The sequence below is a fragment of the Protopterus annectens genome, chromosome 3.part1, assembly GCF_019279795.1.
Source record: "Protopterus annectens isolate FY-2018-M chromosome 3.part1, PAN1.0, whole genome shotgun sequence".
NCBI lineage: Eukaryota > Metazoa > Chordata > Ceratodontiformes > Protopteridae > Protopterus > Protopterus annectens.
Window position 1 is genome coordinate 867,822,008 of NC_056732.1, and position 23,342 is coordinate 867,845,349.

A 23,342-nucleotide genomic window follows, 5' to 3' on the forward strand; every position below is an offset into this window, starting at 1 on the left:
TGTTAATTAAACTTTGCTCATCTTCAGAATAGACATGCCCAAAGTCTCTCTGATACTGGTCAGCCATTGCATTTGGTATGCATTTCAATTCAGAGATTATTTCCAATATTTACCTCTCAAAACAGACAGAGAAATTTCAAATAAAGGATATTCACTGATCTAAATCTTATATATTTCACTTCATGACAGTGGAAAGCTGTCAGTTTAAAACCAAATAAATAAATAACAGTTTTATCTGTCAAAGTTTTTTACTTAACACATAGTGATACAGGCTTCAAACTGTCCTCCTTGAAATCTAAGTTTTCCTAATAAAAACATATTTCAATTAAGCTTCTTTTAAATTTATACTCACATTAATAAAGTCAATCTTCCAACACACGTCATTTGACTTTTTGTGGAAAACATGATCAACTTACGTCTTATGAATTATACGTTATTGCAGTGTATAGGCTTTATCTGACTAGCTGGGATAATATACATTGAAAACTCTGATTAGATAGTACTAGAATATAATTAAAAGTAGATGTAATTTGTCAGCTCTTTCAAAAATTTGCCAGAAATCTGTATTTTATGAATGAATGAATGAATAAATAAATAAATAAAACATTTATCTGATGGTACAGCTTGAACTACAGAATAATTACTTTAATAAATGTTATTAAAAACTTGTTGTAGTAACCATGATTTTATCTTTAATAACAGTAAATGGGTCTATGTCAGATGATCGAGTTTTCAGAAACTCAAAATTTATATGGGTCAAGACCATATGACTGAGTTTCTGAAAATGTGAACATTAAAAAAAAAACACAAACATAAAAATCTACCTTTTTACTTTTTGCAGGGGCACAAGCCCCCTTGCAACCCCCATGTGGGGGGCTGCTCCCCCATACCCTCCCTGCAAATTATTTATACCAATTCCAAGATCACACTACAGTGAGAGGAAGGGTAAATTTCCCGATCTGCAGTGTACCACAATTTCCATTCAAAAGCTTCAAGTTTTCAAAAACAAGATCATATGGTCCCAACCATATGAATTTCAAATTTCTGAAAACTCAATCAACTGATAGGGCCTCAGTAATCATAATACCATGACATCTGGCAAAAAGTAGCTAGAATATGAATATGAAATAAATGGTCAAAGCATAAAATCTATCATTGCCATGTAAGATCTGAAGACAATGACAGACAACTGAAACCTGACCAGTGTTTTGTTCCCAAGTCAGAAAATAATATTCTGTACTCTTACTGGTAATAATGACCAAGCATGCTCATTACATGAAGATCATTGTATTATTTACAGCTCACTGGTACAACCCATTATTTAATACAGCATTGTATTTTATAGTCTTTGATCTAATCAACTGAAGCAACTTGAAAAAGTACAGTAATACCTTAGCAGGATAATAGCAGCATTACAGACACTAACCCTGTTCATAAAAGTGTAAGGAATTGTCATTATATTCTGTTTATTGTACGTTACTTAGGGGTGAACACTAAAGGTCTGTAGCACATTCTCTGATCTCAAAAAAAAAAAAGTCCTGAGTAGTTACCGTACTTAGTATAATCTCTCCATGTCCACTGTAACTTACTTGTAAGGTAATGAAAACAGTTTTGACATAGTCTGCGTAAATGGTACCTTGTTTCCATATCATTTTGCGTCACTCATAAATACTGACTCTTTATTTCTGCTGTTGGGTTACATGAAAACGGATATGTGTCATTATATGAGGCTGTTTTTTTATGTATTGTACAAGCATATTTGTTTTTGCTGATTGTGTTCTGCTTCCCTGATTTGTGAAGCTATACAGCAAGTAACTTATTCCTTTCAAGTAGTACGTCTGCATTGCAAACATAAATTGCATGTTGGATTTTCCAGCTGGTAGTCTTTCATTCTTTTGATTAAATTTAAATGCAAATTTACAGTGAGTGTATTCTCCATATTTTATATTTGTACTGCTAAAGGAGATCAATCTATGGGTTGGCCCAATAAAATATCTGGTATTATCAAAAGCAATAAGTGTGTGTGTGTGTGTGTGTGTGTGTGTGTGTGTGTGTGTGTGTGTGTGTTCCTGTTTTCACCTATATGCATTTACAAACACACCCACACCCACACACACACACACACACACACACACAGTTGCAAAGTATGTATAACTACAGATAAATAACATGAGTATGTTTCTTGCAGAAAATAAGTAATAAAGAAATGTACAATACAGATTTACTTTCTCCTTCTTTACTAGATTAAACCAGTTTCAAATTTCTGTCTGCATTGCAAACAAAGTATTCTCTTGAGGCCTTTGTTGTTAATGAGGTATCACACACTACTGCAAAGCCCTAAAGAAGACATATTTGACAAGGGTGCTAAATGAGATAGGGACTGTTAACACAATAAACTGGAAGAAGTCTTCTTTGGAAGTTTGCAGTCTGCATGGTACAGCGACTTATTTCAACATAACATTATTTTTCTTACAGCCAGAAATGAATATGACACCTAATTTACATGAAATCTTCTGTTTGTTCATTCCTTGGACTTCTGTGCAAGGAAAAGACATTAAACTAAAAACTAAGCTAATGTTTATATTACCTTTCCATGTCCTTAAGAAGCAAATCTATATCTTGTTCTTAAATTTCTCAAGTGCAATAATTAATTTTAATGTCAACTAATCAAGAGTTTAAGCAAATGTTTCAGTGAATTTCAACATTATTGTTATGCCCGTCTTAGCAACATATCTAAATGAAGCACTTTTATTAATACCTAGAACTGAGATCTAAACCTGCTTTGTGTTTTAGGGACAATTAGGACTGCATCTGCTCACATGGACAGAGAATCCCAGGAACAGTTCTTTGTGATCATTCAGGCAAAAGATATGGTTGGACAGATGAGAAGCCTGTCCGGGACAACAACTGTAACCATTACTCTCTCTGATGTCAATGACAATAAACCAAAGTTTCATCAAAGTGAGTAAAACTAATCACATTTTAGCGGTAACATGAAATGTGTATTGACTGAATCAGTAATATTATTAGTCTGTTCTAGTTTGTTCTATTTAGGCAGAACATTTAAAAGTTTTAAATTTGGTATTTCAGATAGTAAAAATGAATGAAACAAGTGAAAGAGTTATTACAGACTACAGTGAAAGTGTTTGCTACTTGTCATTTATCAAATGAGAAATATTAACCATAAGCTTGTTATTTAGGCATTTTATTCAATTAAGTAAAAATAAGTTACACTTGGAGTAAAGTGCTGCTTTAAGCTTTTCCTTGTGGTTGTCATGGATACAGTTTCAAAAGTGGACAGCGCACATCCTTATGCAGAGTTTGGTAATAAGGAAGTATGCAAACCTTGTAGGTGTCCCTCTCAATTATGCCTGATAATCAAACAAACAAACACGCAAAAAATGCACCATGTTGTTATACCAAACTGCAAGGAATGCATAAATTGAGAAAGTGCACTCATTTATTCAGGCCTAGACTCCATATAGGCCTATGGAAGTACAACATCAGATCACTTTCCCTGGTGAAGTGAGTGGCTATATATAAGAAAATTGGTAACAAGTACCTGAAATAAGTATATATTTCCTTATGAAATAAGGTTGTAATTTTGTTTAGTCCGACATTTACAGTGTCTTCATCTTTATGTTCCTGGCCACAAGAGCAGATTTTAGAAGTTATAGTACACGTGTACATCTGGATTCTCTGTTATTTAAAATTCTCTTCAGCAGCAGGTATATTGTATGACAGAAGTGAAGCTGAGTGTAAAGGCTTATTTATGCCTGCTATATGATACACTGTCTGTAGTGCTGTGGTACAATGACTTACCTTTCCTTCTGAATAATTCAGCTATCCTTCATATTTCTGGACAGCATTCTGAGAAGGCATAATGTTGTGCCTAAAGCATCACATAAAGGACTTAACAAAGCAAAATGAATTCCTTCATCATTTGTGCGTTTGCTCCAGGTGCAGTTTTTTTGGCAGGGTCACAGGTCAATGCGGCTACGAGTTCCCTAACATAGTCTATGTTTATTGTATAAATATGTCTAAATGTGAAGTATGCAACTGGAATGTGGATTTAATCACAAACTTCTAAATCTTCTGATCGAACTTTTAAAACATTGACTTTTATATTGCCAAGACCATATGATCAATGTTTCAAAAGTTTGAACACCTGAAAAAAAATAAAACAAAACAACAAAAAAATACTGGACATTTTTGCAGGGTGGCAAGTCTCCCTGCACCCCTCATGTGGAGGCGGTGCCCCCCACAGCCCCTGCTATTTAAATATACTAACTCCGAGATCACACTACAGCAAGGAAAAGGGACATTTTCCCATTCCACGCTGTACTGAGATCGCCGTTCAGAACGTTCAAAGTTTTAAAACTTTGATCATATGGTCTCGGCCATATGAAAGTCGAAGTTTTAAGATTTCAATCATCTGTAGGGGACCTATACACATATATATATATATATATATATATATATATATATATATATATATATATATATATATATATATACATACACACACACACACACACACACACACACACACATACACACATGCACACATGCACACATGCACACACACACTGGGGGGGGGGCAGACACAGACAATGTTTTATTTGTGTTGATTGCTTGTCATTTGACCAGTGTCCTTATGTGTTATATACATTGATATCCTCTTCCACTCCTTTTTGCTAAATGCCATGGGCAATGCAAGCTAATAAGGTCTGAGTTAGGGGTTCAGAGAAATAGAGAGACAGCTTGTGGTCTGAAAACAAGATTTTTTTTTTTTATGCAGCTAAATTGTCTGTTGTCCTCTGCATTTTTAACTGCTCTCCACTAAAAATGGATTTAACCAAAGCTGAAAACCACAAGAAAAGAAAAACAAAAACAGTGCTCTTGCAAAGCTAAAAAAAAACTTTCACTCCTAGCATAACTATCATCACTGCAAAATCTGTCTGAAAACAATAAACACCTGATAAATAAACAAGCAAATAAATGTTGGCATACTCTTTAAACAGATCATCTGTCATGAAGCCCATTATTAAACTAAAGGATCCTTGCGTTGTACTCTGCTGACATGTATGGGTCCACTGAAATTCGTCAACTCTATCACTGGTCAACATCACTTTAAATGACAAAACAGAGCCAACTACACAAATTGTCAACAGTTGTGTGAGATTGCACAATTTTTGGGGAAGGGAAATATGCTCTTTTCAAGAAATTTTGCAATATTGAAATATATAGAGATATAGATATATAAATATATAGATATATATGTATATATAAAATTAGCAGGGGTATGGGGCAGTGCAGGGGAGCTTCCACCCTGCAAAAACTGAAGTTTTATTATAACTTTTAGTTGACTTTTTTCATGTGCTGTGACTGTTGCTCAGCAAATGCATAGTAGTATGCTAACATGTGCAAAATCAATATTTCATTGTCAGTTTTGGGATAGTTTGTTTAATTTCACTACATCTATCTGTCTGTCTGTCTGTCTGTCTATCTATCTATCTATTTTTAAAATGTCAGGGCAGTATCACTGAGCATACCCAGACATGAATCCACAGAAACTGTGAAATGATTGGTTCGGAATAAAATGTAAAATTGACAATACTGTCTCGGTAACTCATTAACATTTTCTGATTTGCAGCAGAAACTTGGTTCTGTTAATTTCTGCCTCACCCTATGCATTTACTGGGTACTCATTTTTATTTCCCAAAATATGTTTCTACTATCTTCCCTAATGGATCTCCAGCCCTGTGATATCCCTTATGTCTCAGGAACTACAGCTTGACTGGCACAGGAAAGACCATTTACCCTTGGAGAATAGCCACCAATTACAGTTACAGTTAAAGTCTTCAAGAAAGAAAGCAACCAAGCATATAAATCCTTAGTCTCCTGAGTACCTTCTGAACAAAACCTGTATCTCCAAAAAGTCTCTTTGGAGTCTCCTCTATGGCCTTCTGCCACAGTGCCCCCAGCTGCACCTTTAATAAAACATAGTCTGAAAAGTATATGCAAGTGCTTTCAAGCACAACATTGGAAAATTTCTAGATAATAAAGAAATGGTCAGCAGCATTTGATTTCCTGATTTCATATCTCTACACTGCTTAGTTATGCACTCATTTTTCAGTCAACTGCAATGCAGAAACGACATATCCCAACAGGTTTTCATCAAAGTGTAGCTTCTTACTAATTTTTCAGAATGCATCTATAAGGAAATATCCACAAAGCATCTTTCTTTTTCCATTCTAAAATACAAGTATGACCAAATTAGTACTAATGTTCCATCCCTTAGCATTACTCTCTTGCACAACTCTCTTTGATTACTCCAGTAATTCTTGTTTCTGCAATTGCACAACTAATGATTAAACTGCAGAAATGACTGCAACTTGCATGCGAGTGACTGAAAAAGAAGTATTTTTTTGCATTCATTTTATTTAAGAAATATTTCTTGTGCATTCTGAGAAACAAATGTATTCCCAGTTCCTAACACCTGTTATGTGACAATTTCACCAAAGTTTGTTTTTGCATATGGTTTTCAAGTCACAGCACATCTTGGCAACTAACTAAAGTGTATGCTTGGGTTGTTTTCCTCTCAACCTACAATTCCAGCAATCATGCTGAATGAATTACTATCTCATCTCTGTTTGAGCTTCCTCCTGTGCAAATCTTTCTAATAATAATCTGATAAGAACCTCAACAGACATTTTGCTTACTAGTTCAAAAGGCGTCTGAATCGGTTTGGGTTATCTGTACACAGCTGTACATAGTTAATGGAAATCAGTTGTATCGAATGCTATAGAATACCATTGTTTGTTTGCAGCTGATGCTGGTCTCTAGAGACAGTAGTCAGCGGTAAGGTTCTGCAGTGCTTTGTGTGCTTCTCTTTTATCTCTTCCCTTTCATATGTTATATTGTATGTGGTTGACCAAAGAGGTTGGGGCAGACATAAATCTTAATGAAGAAGCTTCACCACTCTTTCTGATCATTTTCAAAACGATGGCTTTACTATGACTAATAATGTGTTGCTTAACTGAAGCATGATTAATCACAACTAAAACTTCTAAAGATAAGATTGCAATCCCAATCCTGTGGCACTGAAGCAATCACCACACATTTCTAAATAATTAAATAATCATGTTTATGAAGCAAGCCCTGCCTGCACCCCACTCCTCTCTCATCACACCAAATCTCTATTTATACCAATTCTGAATTTGCAAAGTCTTTAAGAAAAGGGGATAGGTCTTAAACAAGCATGCGATTCACCTCCTCCCTCTTTGCTGACTCTTATGCCCCCAACATAAAACCTAGCATCTACAACGAAATGAGAACAAGCATATTTAGATATTGGCAATTTCAGCAAGAACTATTTCTTCTAAAATGTTTCATGTGCTGATAGCATGTTGTATGATAAAGTGCAGTGCAAATAGAAAACTGAAAATGTGTGCTCAAAAAAAATGGGTCAGACTGTATGCACTGTTTTCCTGGATATATGATTATATGTTAATAATACAGTAAAGCATGAATGCAGATATGCAGAGGATGACTTTCCATATTTCAAGTTATGTTTATTTAGAAACTTAGACTTTTTAAGATGCACTTTACATTTCCTAGATTTAGTCATATTTTAGACAAGTTTACAAATACAAAAAAGAATGTGATCCTCGTTGGTGTTTATCATTCTCCCTGTCTCATTTCATTTGTATATATAATAAATAACCATTGTTTTTTATGGTTGATGCACTTGCCCACATTCACCATCCTTGAAAGATAAAACATAGTAAATGCATTCCTACTATTTATATCTTAATCAAATAACCAGTGAGGAAATTATCATGCTGTCTTTTATTCAGTTTTCATGTGCATGAAATGCTGCAAAAAATATAATTTTCACTGTAGTGTTCTTTTATTAAATGATATCTAGACCTAACCAATGGATTGGTATCAACGAGTTTAGCTACTAAGTGCTGAGTGCAGAGTGATATGTACCATACAAGTCTAAAGCTCTAGGCATGTTTTCATAATGAAATTATGGGCAACAGCCAGCAAGATGCAATTAGCTAGTAATGTGTGCTCCAAAGAAATGCAGTATTGCTGGACTTGTCATATATCAGTGAGTGGGTTAGCAGTATGGTATGGAACTGCAGGAAATAAATCTTTCTTCCTGAAATAAAACTAACCTCTATTCTTTAATTGAAACCCTACTGAGTCTAAATAATGATGGATGAAAAGAAGCAAGCACATGCTAACAGGAATGATGGCATAGCTACTTTTTAGAAAACTGCCTGCAGTCAGAAAGGACCAGAATCCTTAAACTTAGTTATATTGTAAAATTCAGGTAAGTGATTATAGCATCTTGTAAGCAGGATGAACAATGCATTAAGAATGAACCAAATAATATTTTGTAAGGTCTGTCGATTTCTTAATAATTAGTATGTCGCATGTCAGTATCACCAAAAATTGGCCAATAAGCTAGATTCACATGAAATTTAATTTTATCAGGTAGAAGAGGGGTAAAACATCATTTTTTTTATGTTTGCAAGAAGTAGAAACCCATAATATCTTAAGGAAGATAATAATGAAATATAGGTACTCACCCCAGTTCATGAATTTTTGGATGCTAGATTATGTAATTATGTTTCATCAAAAAAGAATGCTTAAGATACTTGACTTTAGCAATTTGAATATTTGACAGATAAATCACTCATAGTAAATGCTAAACCTCACCCACTGAATGTTACAATTTTGTCATACAAAGAAAACCAAATTCTACAATTAAATTGGCTATAGGGCTTTATTTCCTATAATGGTATTTAAGTGTTTCTGATTATGATTGTGCATACAGCAGAATTAAAAGGTCAGGATGGCTATTGTCTTACTTTGAGGGCATGGGTTAAACCTTCAATACAGTATGTCTGTTCATTATCAGTGTTAACCTTTTAGGGAAGGACATGTTTAAAAACATGGAATCTGTTTAGGACTGTAGAAGAAGGTGAGCCTTCTGCTGAGTTCTAAAGAAACTAAGCTACTAAAACTTAGCTTTGTCTGTTCTTTCATTACAGCTAAGCAACAATCAATGAAACAATGGAGGACTCATGGTTCAAATTCAGAGATCATGCATGATTAGAGATTTCTGTGATGTGGTTAAACATATGTCATATGATTTGTGACTGTAAAGTACTTCAGTTGTATGACTTTGGCTACAATGCTTGATCAACATCTAATGGTTGAAACTTTTGGTTTAATGTACAATCTGTTTTTCATCTGTACTTTCCAAGATTACATACATTTTGCGTCAGGTGTTCTGTGACTACAGTGTGGCTACTTTGATTTTTGACTTTGATATTGTCAGTGAGTGGCCAACCGTTCAGTTACTGTACTTAATTTTGGCCTGCTGGTTACAACTTTAGGACTGAGTTTTATCCATTAGGATTTCAAGTAAGACTTTTGGACAAGTTAAGTAATTAGTTTGTGCTGTACCTAGGCCGATTTCTTTTTTTTTATGACTTTTTCCCCTTATTAGCCCATTACCTCTCTGCCCTTACCCCACAAATAGCCCACTTCCTTGTTTTCCCTTTCATTAACTAAGTCCTTTTTCCCTTTCAAGAATCACAATTTTAACAGGTGATTTAAACTGAGCATGTCTCTGAAATAATAACTGACAATTTTGGTTAAATACTAGTCAAATAGCCAAACTAAGGCACCTGATTGCAGTCATTGTATTTGGTCTAAACATTATTTTTATGATCTACTTATTTTGGCCTGTGAAGATTTTAATCTAAGTTTGTAATATATCATTCCGATAGTTTAGCAGCTTTGGGGAGGGTATTAATTATGAAAATTGCTTCCCTCCATTAGCTGGAGAATATTGAATACATGTTTATTGATCATGTATCTTTTGTATTCACAACTTGTTACTAGCATTGGAATATGTGTTACTCAAAAGTGTTTACCATAGTGTAGTCATCCATATAAGGTTGTCAGAAAGTTGCAGGAGGGAAATGGCTCTATGGCTTTCAGAAGGATCGTATGCATCACCGCTACAAGGGGGACCTTAAGTATTTAGGGATATTTAAGGGTGTCCCTCCTTTTTGCTAGTACCTAATTGTAAACAGCTTACAGTACTGTGCCTTTTCATTGTTAGCATTCGTTGTTTATATATAGTTCTGTTGGTCATTGTTAGCATTCGTTGTTTATATACAGTTCTGTTGGTCATTGTTAGTATTCGTTGTTTATATACAGTTCTGTTGGTCATTGTTAGCATTTGTTGTTTATATAGAGTTCTGTTGGTCATTGTTAGCATTCGTTGTTTATATACAGTTCCGTTGGTCATTGTTAGCATTCTTTGTTTATATACAGTTCTGTTGGTCATTGTTAGCATTCTTTGTTTATATACAGTTCTGTTGGTCATTGTTAGCATTTGTTGTTTATATACAGTTTTGTTGGGTCCACTCCTTAGTGGGTAGTTTCTGGTGTGTCAGGATGTCCTACATAAGATAACATTTTTATGTGGAAGTTAAAATGATATGTGCATCTTGTGGGTGGTGGGTGCTGACGATTATAATTAAAATTTTGCTGAACCTTGTTTTGTGTGCTATCTGCTTTGCTTCTATTGAAATTATAACCATTACCCCTTATGTTTGCTATTTGAATAGGCTTACTAGCTCAGTAGAGTGAACCAAAGTGTTAAATTTCCTTAAACAGTGCAAACTGCATAATGCTCTGCTGCATGAAACATATCTCAATAGTAATGACTAAAACGCATAGAAAGTAAGGGGAGTTTAGATTTCAGGCCTTGTCCAATACTTCACATCCTTCTAGAAAAATCTGAGAAGTTGTGATGTCCGGTCAGTAAACATTAAATGTTTAGGCTGTTAACACATGGCATGTAAACTCAGGATGCTTTGGTTTATACTCAAGTGATTAGGTATTTTCACTACTGAAAACTCACATGTATTCCACCTGACTCCTCTCAACTGATTAGAATTCCTTAACTGAGTGAAGGGTGAGTATGTGCCTGGGGCTAATTTTGCTATTTACCTGACTTAGATGACACATCAGTTAAGGAAAAAAAAAATCACTGTATGCTCTTTCTGAAATGATAAAGAGGTTGGCTCAGTTATTAGATAGTGGATTATATTTCATATGATAGGATGTGATATTGTATACACACATATAAATCTCCCCTCACGAAGACTTATCTAAGTATTGATAAATAAACTGGTCAAGTTGCTAAGTGGGAAATATTAGTCAGGAATACTGATAATTTCATATGTCTAGTTTCTCCAATGGCAGAAACCCCAACCCATTTTATGGAGTTTAAATGAAAGCACATTATTCTTTTTAAAGCTAGTAGGTTCATAGTAGATTTGAAAAAAGAGATAAGAATACAAATAGTAGAGGAAATGGCTGCTGTTTATATGTTTTGGGATGCAACAAAAGGTCAACTGGTTTTAGGGTTGAAGGCTCTAAAGTCTAACTTAATTAAACAATGTGTAGCAGAGTCAGAAGACAGGCTGTTGGTGGTCAGGTTATTAGATGACCAGAGGCAGGAGTGGAAAAAATCAGTGCGAAATAGTTGGCACAAGTGCGTCAACAGATATGAGAATTACTGCAAAAAACAGAAGTTGAGAAGGAGCTTTAAATAACTATCCCCATAGCAAAGAAGGATTTTTTTAAGTCTTTCAGTTAGTGGACAGGCATACAGTTACTAGTCTTCAGACATTTGCTACATCTGTGATGAGGTGAAATATTCTGAGGACATTTCATGAAAGTTTGCAGGAGGTTTACAATACACTGTTTGATAATGCTAGTTCAATGCCCAATGTCTGTGGGAAAACTGTACTTCACCAATGTTATTAAATGAACTTAGACTACAGTTTATGGCAACAGTACTGAAAGAGAAAATTAAATCTGTTCATTAGTTTCAGAAACAGAAGCTACATCCTCATGTGGCCTAACTGGATAAGAATATAAATATATGGATGAGGCTACATGTGGAAATTTATAGAAATTTATAGAAATACAGGAAATAATGGTAAAAATCAGCTACACCCCCCCCCAAGGAAAACAGCAGCTATGAATATGCCTTTGAAACTAAGTAAGCATGTGGATGAACTATGATATTACAGCCTTATTACAAGTTTAAATGCAGACAGCAAAATGTATATTAGCATCTGGTCTTCTAGGCTTTAAAATGTTATTGCTAAATAATGCAAGGGAATCAGTGTGGTTTTATACATGGGTGAGATACATTGAGCTCTGTTATCAACATAAGCTGAGGCAAAGTCGACCTTTCAAATGCTTTTCTTTACACTAAACATTTAGAACGCCCTTGACAAGCTTAAGAAGCTTAGCTCTGACACTCTGTATGCAAGCAATAATGCCTAACAGGTGTGTGTTATTGGGGAACATACACCTTCCCAGGAATGTTGTGCCTGACATTGCAGGTGGAGGACACTTACACTCTGAGAAAAGCATTATTAACCCAATAAAACCAACCTGGTGGGTAATATTGCCCTTAGAGATTGGTGTGTCTATTAAAATTATTGTGTATTTTTTTTCTTACAATATACTTTTTTATATTTTTGATGTAAAATAGTTTATCTACTTAATATTTTAGACCTGCTGTACTGGCACACACACACACACACACACACACACACACACACACACACACACACACACACACACACACACACACACACACACACACACACACACACACACACACACACACACACACACACACAATGTGTGTTTGTGTTTGTAGGATCATGTATGTGTGCACATGCGTACATGTGTGTAGATGTGTAGGTGTATGTGGAAAGACTCACTCAGACAGACATACACACACACAGAGACACACACATACATACACACACTCACATGCCTAGCATTTAACAGCCACTATGTTGTGTAAATACACCCCTCACTCAGATATACACACACACACACGCACACACTCACAAGCCTAGCATTTAACAGCCATTATGTTGTGTAAATACACCCCTCAGATGCCTCTTTGTGAGCAAATAAATAAAAATAATCATGGAATGCATTGGACACCCCCCTTAGTGTCCCTGATTTTGCTGAATAATGATGCTCTGTCCCTCATGAAATGACCAATTTTCTGATAAATTACTGAGAAAAAAGGCAGTCAATAATGCCAAATATTAGAGTTTGCTGGTTCTCATTTTTTATCAAATACAAGCTGATGGACTACCTGTTGCAGTCATCACTGTGGTGTCTCCCTCTCTCTCTCAAATGCTTAGACCCACATGCATGCATATGTAAAATGTTACTATAGGAGGAAAACAGACATCTATAAAAACACAGTGGTCACCCATTTACTTCTATCAGAGGATCCTTGGCAGAAGTAAGTTCAGTGAAGCAGTGATGGTGGTGGGGGCGTCTTAGTGTGGGTGTGTATGTGTGTGCGTGTGTGTACATGTGTTTGTGTCTGTAGGATCATGTATGTGTGCACATGCGTACATGTGTGTAAGTGTGTATGAGTTTGTGTGTGTGTGTGTGTGTGTGTGTGTGTGTGTGTGTGTGTGTGTGTGTGTGTGTGTGTGTGTGTGTGTGTGTATGTGTGTGTGTGTATGAGAATGGTTGAGAATGTGTGAGTGGGTGAATAGATGAGTGAGTGTGAGTGAGGAGGGGGTTTGATTATCAATAAGTGGATGCATATGTAATGTCTGGAACTGTGCGCGCGTGTGTGTGTGTGTGTGTGTGTGTGTGTGTGTGTGTGTGTGTGTGTGTGTGTGTGTGTGTGTGTGTGTGTGCGTGCATGCATGCGTGTGTGCGTGTGTGTGTGTGTGTGTGTGTGTGTGTGTGTGTGTGTGTGTGTGTGTGTGTGTGTGTGTGTGTCTGTGTGTCTGTGTGTGTTTGTGTGTATTGGGGTGCCTTTTCTAATGAAATGCATGAGCTGCTAGGAAGAACACTAGAATGCTTAGGTCTGACAGTACTATTGTGTTGTCAAGACATGATAATGAGGCTGTGATGAGGTCTATTTTATTCTGCTATTAAGTCTCTGAATCTCATTTTCTTACCTTCATGCTAATTGACCAACCTACTCTGGCTAATTAGCAAATGTGGTGAGCATTTTATGAAGCCATCCTATGATGTATTCCCCCTGTTGAAGACAATTGGTCATGGCACTAGAAAGGGGTGTCATCTTTTCCCATTTCTATGTGCTTTAATAATCAAACCATTGTCGCAAGTAGTTTTTAGAGGAGAAGGCTATTGAAGAAATACTTGCAGGAGCATTGAAACCCATAAGGTGAGTCTTTCTGCTCATGGCATTTTGATTTTCAAGAAATCTTTGGGGCATTCATTCTTTTGTCTCTGGGACTACACAATCAGCACAACCCATTTGCAAATTATTCTTATCAGAAAGAATTTCACATTTCTGTGAGTTCCCCAATCTGTCAACTATCTATGGATTGACCTATTGGCCTCTCAAAACAAAGTGGCAAACTGGACTTAAAAGGTTAAGCTGGAAGAAACCAAGCAAATCTTGGATAGCAGGAGACAACTGGATTAACATTTACAATAGAAAATACTGATAACACTTATGAGACTACCTCCCAAATGGCTGTATGTTATTAGTAAGATTGGACTTGCATCCCAAGTGTTATCTGTTACATTGAAAAACAATAAGGCTGAAGTTTGCGCAACATCTGTTTATGGTTATGGTTAGGACTTGTGAAGCTTTATTCTGTGAACTTATTTTTTTCAGGAAAATTGAGCCTGTCAGACTCATCCAAATGCATATGGGCTGCTGATCTACTTATCTGGTTACTTTGGTAGAGTATAAATTCCTATGTGCCTCGGAAAAGTCTGGAGACAGCTCAGTAACCATTATGTTAGATAATTGAGGATAAACAGCCACCTGAAGTATTTTTGGGATGGTTTAAAGATATTTATCACATACTCCTGTTGTGCAAGAAGTTGCAAGAAAATGCAGTATACACAGTGTTATAGCACCTGTTTTGACACATCACACCCCTTCTATACAAACCTAAGCAATATGTGGTCAATCTCTTTTTTAATTTCTCCACATCTTTTGAGTTTCTAATACCATGATAGGAATGGACCCCATTCCTAAGTCAAAGTACGATTAAAGATCATGAAATTAGTATTGTTACACTCTTTAATGTCAGCCTAAAGTGCTCTTCACAGCACCCAGACTGTGCCCAGTAATGACTCTTTCTGCAATCTGTACGGTTATATGCATTAGTAGCATATCTAAATATGATTGCAGACTCTTTTTTATAAGAACCGTTGCTCCTACTACTATTGAAACTATCTGGTATCTTTCTTCCACATTGCTCTCCTTTCTGCTTGCAAATCCTGATATTTTATAACTTTGTGTCTCTCTGTACACAGGACACTGTAGTCACTGGGTGTGGTGATTTTAATGATCAATGCTACTTTTGTCTTCTTTTCTTAGACCACTATATCCAGTTTTCTAGCATTTATCATTTGAATTGTTGGTAATGGATGATCCCATGTGATGTAGACTTCATAATTTTCTATGATGCTTTATGGCTCATGTTTCCAGTGGTTTCCAACCACTTCAATACCATAATGTTTGCACAATCCCCACAGTAACAGTTTCACCACATTATTATGCCTTTCAGTAGACAGTCCAGCCATAAGTATGATGCAAACAGCAACGAGGTGTGCAACTGTTTCCAGTTGTGTTGTGCAAAACCTACATTTGCTTGTTTTTCCCACATGTTCAATGGACTTTGTAAACCAATGTGTATGTATCCCTCTATCTTGTGCCACTCATATTAACCTTTCATCTCTTGGTTTGAGTTTGCTTCTCCTTAACCATTCTGCATTCATTCTTTATCAGCATTAGGTTCTTCCAGAAGTTTTCTATACTTGCAGCTATATCTATGCATTTTCCACATTTCTTCCCTTCTCATCTGATCCTTCAGCTTATATTATTTATTTTGTTTTTGGAACATTCTTTTGCTGCCTGATTTTTGTCTACATCTGGTTTGACTTCCGTTCCTGCTTGACTCTGATATGCTTATGCTAGATTAAGCAGAAAAGTCATTTTATATTTATTCTCCTCATGTTTCAAAACTTTTACTATGTTTGGGTCTTGTGAGGTCAGCAGATATGTGTAAAGCCTCACAATTGCAGATCTATACATGTAATCAATTTCAAGGAGGCCCATCCCTCTTTCAGAATGGGGAACATATAATCTTGGTAAGTACTGATTTTTATAAATGATTTGGTGAGCATAAAGCATCCTTCTTGGTTTCCTATCTAATCTATCCAACATGTTTTGGGGCCAGTCAATCACTCCAAAACTGTAAGTAAGGACAGAAAGAGGAAATTGGTTTATAGCTTGAATTTTGTTCCTAGATGTCAATGCTGTTTTCAAGGTTAAGTTTTATTCGCATTTGTCCATGTTTTATTCTTGATCCTTCATCAGTTCTCAAATATTTATACACTCCTTCTTGCTCAAGTTCTTTTGCATCACATTTTTGTCCTAAACTGATGTTTTCCTGGTGATTCAGTTTTCCTGCTTTAAAGGTTGCTTTTGCACATTTATCAAGACCAAATGACATTTTTATATCATATGAAAAAGTTTTGACAACTTGCAGTTGTGCTTTTAGTTCCTCATCTGATGTGATCACAGTGAGATAAGTCAGAACTTGTGAAAGATTTTCAACTGTTATCTCCAGATAAGCTACAATCCTTCCAGAGTTTAGTGTCCCAGATTTTTTTTTTCTAATAAGGCCATTAGAAATATTTGTACTCGAGACATATAGACTTTGAACAAAACTGGTGCCAGTTTTCAAAAACAAGGATAATGCAGCACTTGGTAAATGCACTGCTGGGGAAAAATCCAATCTAAAGGTCTTATACCAAAGAAATTGAATTATCTTGATAAGTCTAGATGGATGTCATTCTGTACTTTTTTGATATATCTGGGAAAGGAAGTTTGAGTGTAGTTTAGAAGTGGGATTAAATCACAAACGTGTATTTGCCTTTAATGATAAAGTATGGAATTCACAGGGATATAGCTAGCATCACAAGTTATTTTATTTCAATTTTTTTACCTGCACAAACTTTTTTATTCCTTTTCTTTTTGCTGGATGTGTTACCAGCTGGACCTTGTGTCTTTAGATTACAGTTTCTGGGCACGTCTCATTCTTCTGAACATTAGGAAAGAGACTGAACTATGTTCTGAGTAATATGTGTTCTTGATGTAATAATTACAAAAGACCCATTATGTAGCTTGTGGCTACCTGTTGTTCCTGTAGCAGAAAGATAGTTTAATTTCTTGATCATAACTGGACAAAATGTATCAAAAGAATGTGGAAGTAAACTAAGCAGCAGGATTGGACTAGCACAGAGCTACAGATGCCACTTCCTTGAACCAATGCCTGTGGTATGGCATTTTGAGAACATAAAAAGGGGACTAGATGTATATTAAGATTAGATGTGACAGTTTGATCAATTTGACATGCTCTCAAACTTTCAAATTTGGACAAATATCCACATTATTGTAAATGAGTTACTTAAGATCATATTTTTGATTATAAACATTCTATGGTTGCCTCATAAACTTTCTGATGCAATCAAAGACAATTAACACAATTTTCAATCTTACAGTAATAATTTTATAAATCTTGTCCACTAATCTATTTTAGTTTTCAAGACCTCCCACACATTCACTCCTTTATTCCAACAATGCAGTCAGTTTCAACTTCTTTGTCTAAGTACTTTCTAAGTGTCATGGTGCTATCACCTGCTGATCCACATTTTCTGCTTGGCCATCCAATTTCTCCACTATGTTGTGCAGCTAACCCAGCAGATTCTTATTGAGCATTACAGCGACCTACTGAGAATGTGAAAACTCTGTATCATCATGTCCAGTCACTTGTAATTTTGTGTACATATCCTTGTCTCATCCAGAATTATGCCACAAACAGTAAGCTCCTGTAACATAGAAGGAAAAAGCTCTGACCATGGCCCATGTAACCTGATTTTGACTAGAAGTTTTAGTGTCAATGGCAGCGGGCCTGGGGAAGATGTCCATCTCTATCCTGGGAGAGAGCGATAGGGTGGACTGTGATCAATCAGTACTACAATACTTTAGTGGAGGAGCAGCAATGTATAGGGAGTACTGCTGGGGTACTCATGAGGCATGTCAAGTTGTACATGATGTAGCCTTCAGTAAAGGGGGTATCAGAACATACAGTCATACTGGGAAGGCATAGTAGCTAACAAAGTAATGTGGTTGTACATGACCCCCATATCTGATGGATTAGCTTCATAGCAACACTGTCATAGTTAAGCACTAGTGAGCGTATAAGCAACCACCACGGATGACTAAATGATGACTTCTCCAGATGCTGCCAGTCTTTCTCTTGGTGCTCATCATTGCATACCTCTTCTACCACAATCATAAATGTCAGTTAGGATTTCTGCTTTTTCTTTTTTTTTAAAACAAGTTTATTGTTTTTAACATACAAAATAAATATCATAACAATTTTATACAAGCAATTAAAATAGAAATAGTTATAACATTCAATAAAATAACCAAAGTATTTACAAAGACATCCACTACAAATCAAATCACTTGATTAAACTATAATGTCATGCTATTGAGACTAAGATTTTTTAACAGGTTTTGTAAAGTATCCCATATAATATAATAAGATGTTTTTCTAGTAGTTCTTGATTTTATTGTCATCAATTCTTTATGACACACTTCAGTCATAACATTTTTAAATTCATTAAATGAAGGAGGGGTATCTGAAATCCAATTTCTGGTTATTATTTTTCTAGCCACTGCTAGAATAGACCATAATAAGGGAAGTTTAACTTTTTTAACACTTTTAGGAACAGGTGTGTTAAATAATATAAGTGATTTAGAAACAGTGAAATTATCTGTGAAAAGGGCCTGCAAAAAATCATTGATTAACTTCCAATATTCCTTCAGTTTTATACAGTCATAAAACATATGTGCCCAATCAGCATTTATTTCTACATTACATCTTTTACATAAGTTGTCTTTATTATTTATTTTATTCATCATTAAAGGTGTATAGAAGGATCTATGTAAAAATTTCCAAGTAAAAAGTCTCCAATTAATGGAAGAAGTAGTTTTATAAGCAGATTCCAATATATATTGTTTATCTTGTTGATTTGGTGATTCACCATTAATGGAAATGAAATAATTCCAATAGGTATCAGAACTGTAATGAGTTTCTTCTCTGATAATTTTATGTATGTATGAGAGCTTACCTTTATCAGAAACTCTATGTTGTAAATTTAATATCAAGTAATCAATCAGTATTGGAACAGATTCTTTAACTGTTAAAGACATTAAATCAATTTTATTAATAAGATGTTGTCTAAAAGTCTGAATTTCTAACCAACATGTTTCTCTCAAATCAAATTCTTGCTTTAAGAAGTCTAAATTTTTTACTTTATTATCAGACAGCAACTGATACCAATACTTTAGATCATTCTCTGTGACTAAAAGAGTTCTTTCAGAGGTGGTTGACAAAAGCATACCTTGTGTATACATTATAGGGAATATAATAAAATTCCATTCCTTATACTTAGGATGCATGAATATAAAATTACGATAACTGATAATAATGTTTAATGGGTAACTAACTACATATTTTGGTGTAATGGATGAAGTACAAAATTATTTTAGTAACCATAACATGGGGTTATTTACAATAATATTTTTATGTATTAAAGAGATTTTCATGAAGTGAATGCTAATTAGTTCCCAGTAATCTTTCCATCTTGCAACATATGACTGATCTATTAACAAAGTAATAACTTTTATAATAGAAGAGATAGTATATAAATTAAAGTCTGGAAATGAAATGCCCCCTTGAGGCCAGCTATTAGTATGTTTCTTTAATGCAATCCTAGGTCTATTAGGTGCCCATAAGAAATTTAACATTAGTGAATTCAATTTCTTAATAATTATTTTTGTAGGTGGGAGTATTATTGATTGTATTAAGTATAATATCTTAGGGAATACTATCATTTTAATAATTGTGAGTCTCTCTTCCATGGTAAAAAAAACATATTATTCCAGCTTTTGAAAAGATTTTGTATATTAAGAAGACAGGTACTATAGTTATTATGTATAATAGATTTGATATCTTTAGTTAATATTATACCTAAGTAAGTTATCTGACCTGAGTTGGGTATATATTTGTTAAAATAATTAATGAGGGCATTTTTTCGTGTGTATATTGGTAATATTTTAGTTTTTTCTTCATTGAATATTAAACCAGAGATATTTTTAAAATCCATCATTTTATCAAATAAGGACTGCATAGAAGAGTTAGATCCAGCTGATGTAATTAGAACATCATCTGCAAAAAGTTGAATTTTAGATATTGTATTTTCATCTATATCAAATCCTTCTATATCAGTACTGTTTCTGATCAAATTAGCCCAAGGCTCCATTATTAAAGTAAATAATAGTGGCGAGAGTGGACACCCTTGTTTTGTACCTTTTAAAATGGGTATTTTTGTGAGACATATGTTCCTATCTTAATGTAAGCCAATGCTCCTTTATATAGATGTTCAATTAGATTTACAAATGCATCTGAGAAGTTTGTGCACTTCAGTAAGATAAACAAGTAGTCCCAACTTACTGAATCAAATGCTGAACTTATATCGAGACTAATAAGTGTTAAATCTTTCTTTTTCCTATTTGCAAAATCAATTAACGTTAAAGTTCTCCTTATATTATCAAAAGTATTTCTATTTACAATAAAGCCTGTCTGGTCTATATCTATAATGCCTGGGATGATTGTCTTTAATCTATCAGCAAAAATACTCATAAACATTTTATAGTCAACATTAAGTAATGAAATAGGTCTATATGAAGTGCATCTGGTTGCATCTTTATTGGGTTTTAAAATTGGTGAAATAAATGTGTATTGCCAAGATGGGGGAGTTGTTAACTCATTTTGGGCCAAAATAAAAACCTTATGTATTAATGAGTAAGTACTTTTGGGAAGAATTTTATAGATCTCTGGTATAATACCATCATTACCTGGTGCTTTGTTTGATTTAAGCTTGTTTATTTGTGTAATAACCTCTGTATATGAAATATTTTTATCCATTAGTTTAGTCTGTTGTTTATTAAGTTTTTTGTTCATGTTTGTAGTTATAATTTTTTTTATTTTATCTTTAGGCTCCATGTTAATGTTATTATGATTAATTTTGTGAAAGTGATTTCTAAGTTCATCTAATATTTCTGGTAAACTAGAAACCTTCTTCTTTTTCCTTGGAGAGAAAATTTCTTTGATATGATTTTGTTTATTCAACCTTTTTTTTTTATTTTTAAGTCTATGTAAGTATTTGGGACTTATTGAGTAAGACAAAAACTTATATTTCTCTAATGTTATTTTAACTTTATGAGTTAAAATTTCTTTGTATTTCTCATTTAATTTATTTATTTCTTCAATGACTTTTTTGTCCATAATATTTTCTTTATTATTATGTTTGTATGAGTCTAATTTGCTTTGAATATCTAGTAATTCCTTGTCCCAAGATTTCCTTTTATTATTATACCATCTGATACTTTGTCCATATAAATATGATTTTAAAGCATCCCAAACATAAACAATGGAGACTTCAGGTGTATTGTTTAAGTCTAAAAAATGTTGCACTTCTGAAAGTATATAATCTTTATAGTCTTTTAGTTGAGTTAAGTATGCTGGTATCCTTTTGATCTGAACATTGTAAGTACTTTTTATCATAAACTCAAAGACAATTGAATTATGATCTGATATAGGACAGGAAATGATTTTAGAATTAAGTCTGTAACCATCTGGTTAGAAATAAAGACTCTATCTATTTTTGAATAAGTTTTATATCTGTTAGAAAAAAGTGTATGGTAATGATTTTGAATCTATCTGATTATTATCATTCAAATGATATAAATTAACAAAATCCTTTAAATGTTTTGCATTAGATGTAATTTTCCTTTTTCCTATAGTAGTAGTATCTTTTTCATGTAGGATACAATTAAAGTCACCTGCTAAAATAATATCTCCTATGGAAAATGATATGATCTTATTGAGATGGTGTTTCACTGTATTAATGCCAATTCCTGGTATCCAATATACATTGATTAATGTATATGTCTTTCCATTAATCTGTATTGTAACCATACAAAACATTCCTTTATCATCTTTATAAGACTTAATAGTTTTAGGTATGGGCATACTTTTATTCCATAAAATAGCCACTCCTCTTTTTTCTGAGTGTGTTCTGAACTAACCAAGACTGTATATTTATTAGTGGCTAATTTATCAATATCCTTTTCAGGAGATGTGTTTCTTGAAGGAATACTAAGTTGGCCCTATGCAAATTAATGTATCTCATTAAACTTGCCCTTTTACATGGGTTATTCAGTCCATTAATGTTTAAAGAAATTCCTTTTAGAGAAATCATTTAGCTTTTATAAACATATAAAACATATAATCAGAATAACAATTAACAAAATAAATGATATTATACCTCCTCCTTTAGGTGTACCATTAATTATAGCTGTATTTATTGAAAATCTTATGGGATTTTGTATAAGCTTCACTTTTATTTGTAGTGACAATAAGTTTATAAAATGTGTTGTGGATGTCAGAACTATATACAAACAGCAATAAACAGGTGAAAATAATATTAGGATTAAACATTGCACCCAGCCTGGAGTTAAGAACTCCAACTTTGAGTAGCACAAACCACTCAAGTTATCCCCCTATCCTAAGCAGCAGTACCTCAGCTGCCACCATATCAATTCAATACTAACTATTATTAACTAAAGTTAACCTCATTTAATTAGATTATCTAGTAAGACAAAGCTAAACAATTTATAAATCAGCTTCATATAAACAAATAAGAACATTTAGAAACAGCTCATATTACTATGTACATCTATTTTGTAAAATACACTCATAATCAAAATAGCATTCTAATAAACTTGATAATGGGAACCGAGAAGAGAGAGAGAGAGAAAGGAAGAGAGAGAGAGAGAGAAAAAAAAAAAAAAAGGAGCATATCTATATATTAGTTTATTAAAAGTTTGTAAAAATAAGTTCTTATGTTCATTTAGATTCAATAACTTAGGCTATAATGGTTCAGACATTAGATATATTAGGGTATTCCTACTTTCTGCCATAGAAATGCAGTTAACAGTTTTAAAAACTTTAAATTACTTGCACCAAAGCTTTCTTCTCATACTTATTATTGCCAGTAAATAAAATATTTATACTCATACATATGTTTACAAGTCATACTGCATAGCAATGATA

At 34.1% G+C, this 23,342-nt stretch overlaps 1 protein-coding gene across 1 annotated transcript in view; it reads left to right on the plus strand.

Moving 5' to 3' along the window:
- LOC122798304 (cadherin-7-like) overlaps positions 1–23,342 on the plus strand; it is a 1,449,445-nt gene that overhangs the window by 740,509 nt on the left and 685,594 nt on the right. Inside the window, exon 5 of the mRNA XM_044067131.1 lies at positions 2,794–2,961. Coding sequence (XP_043923066.1) covers positions 2,794–2,961 — 168 coding nt within the window. The remainder of the gene's footprint in view (positions 1–2,793; positions 2,962–23,342) is intronic.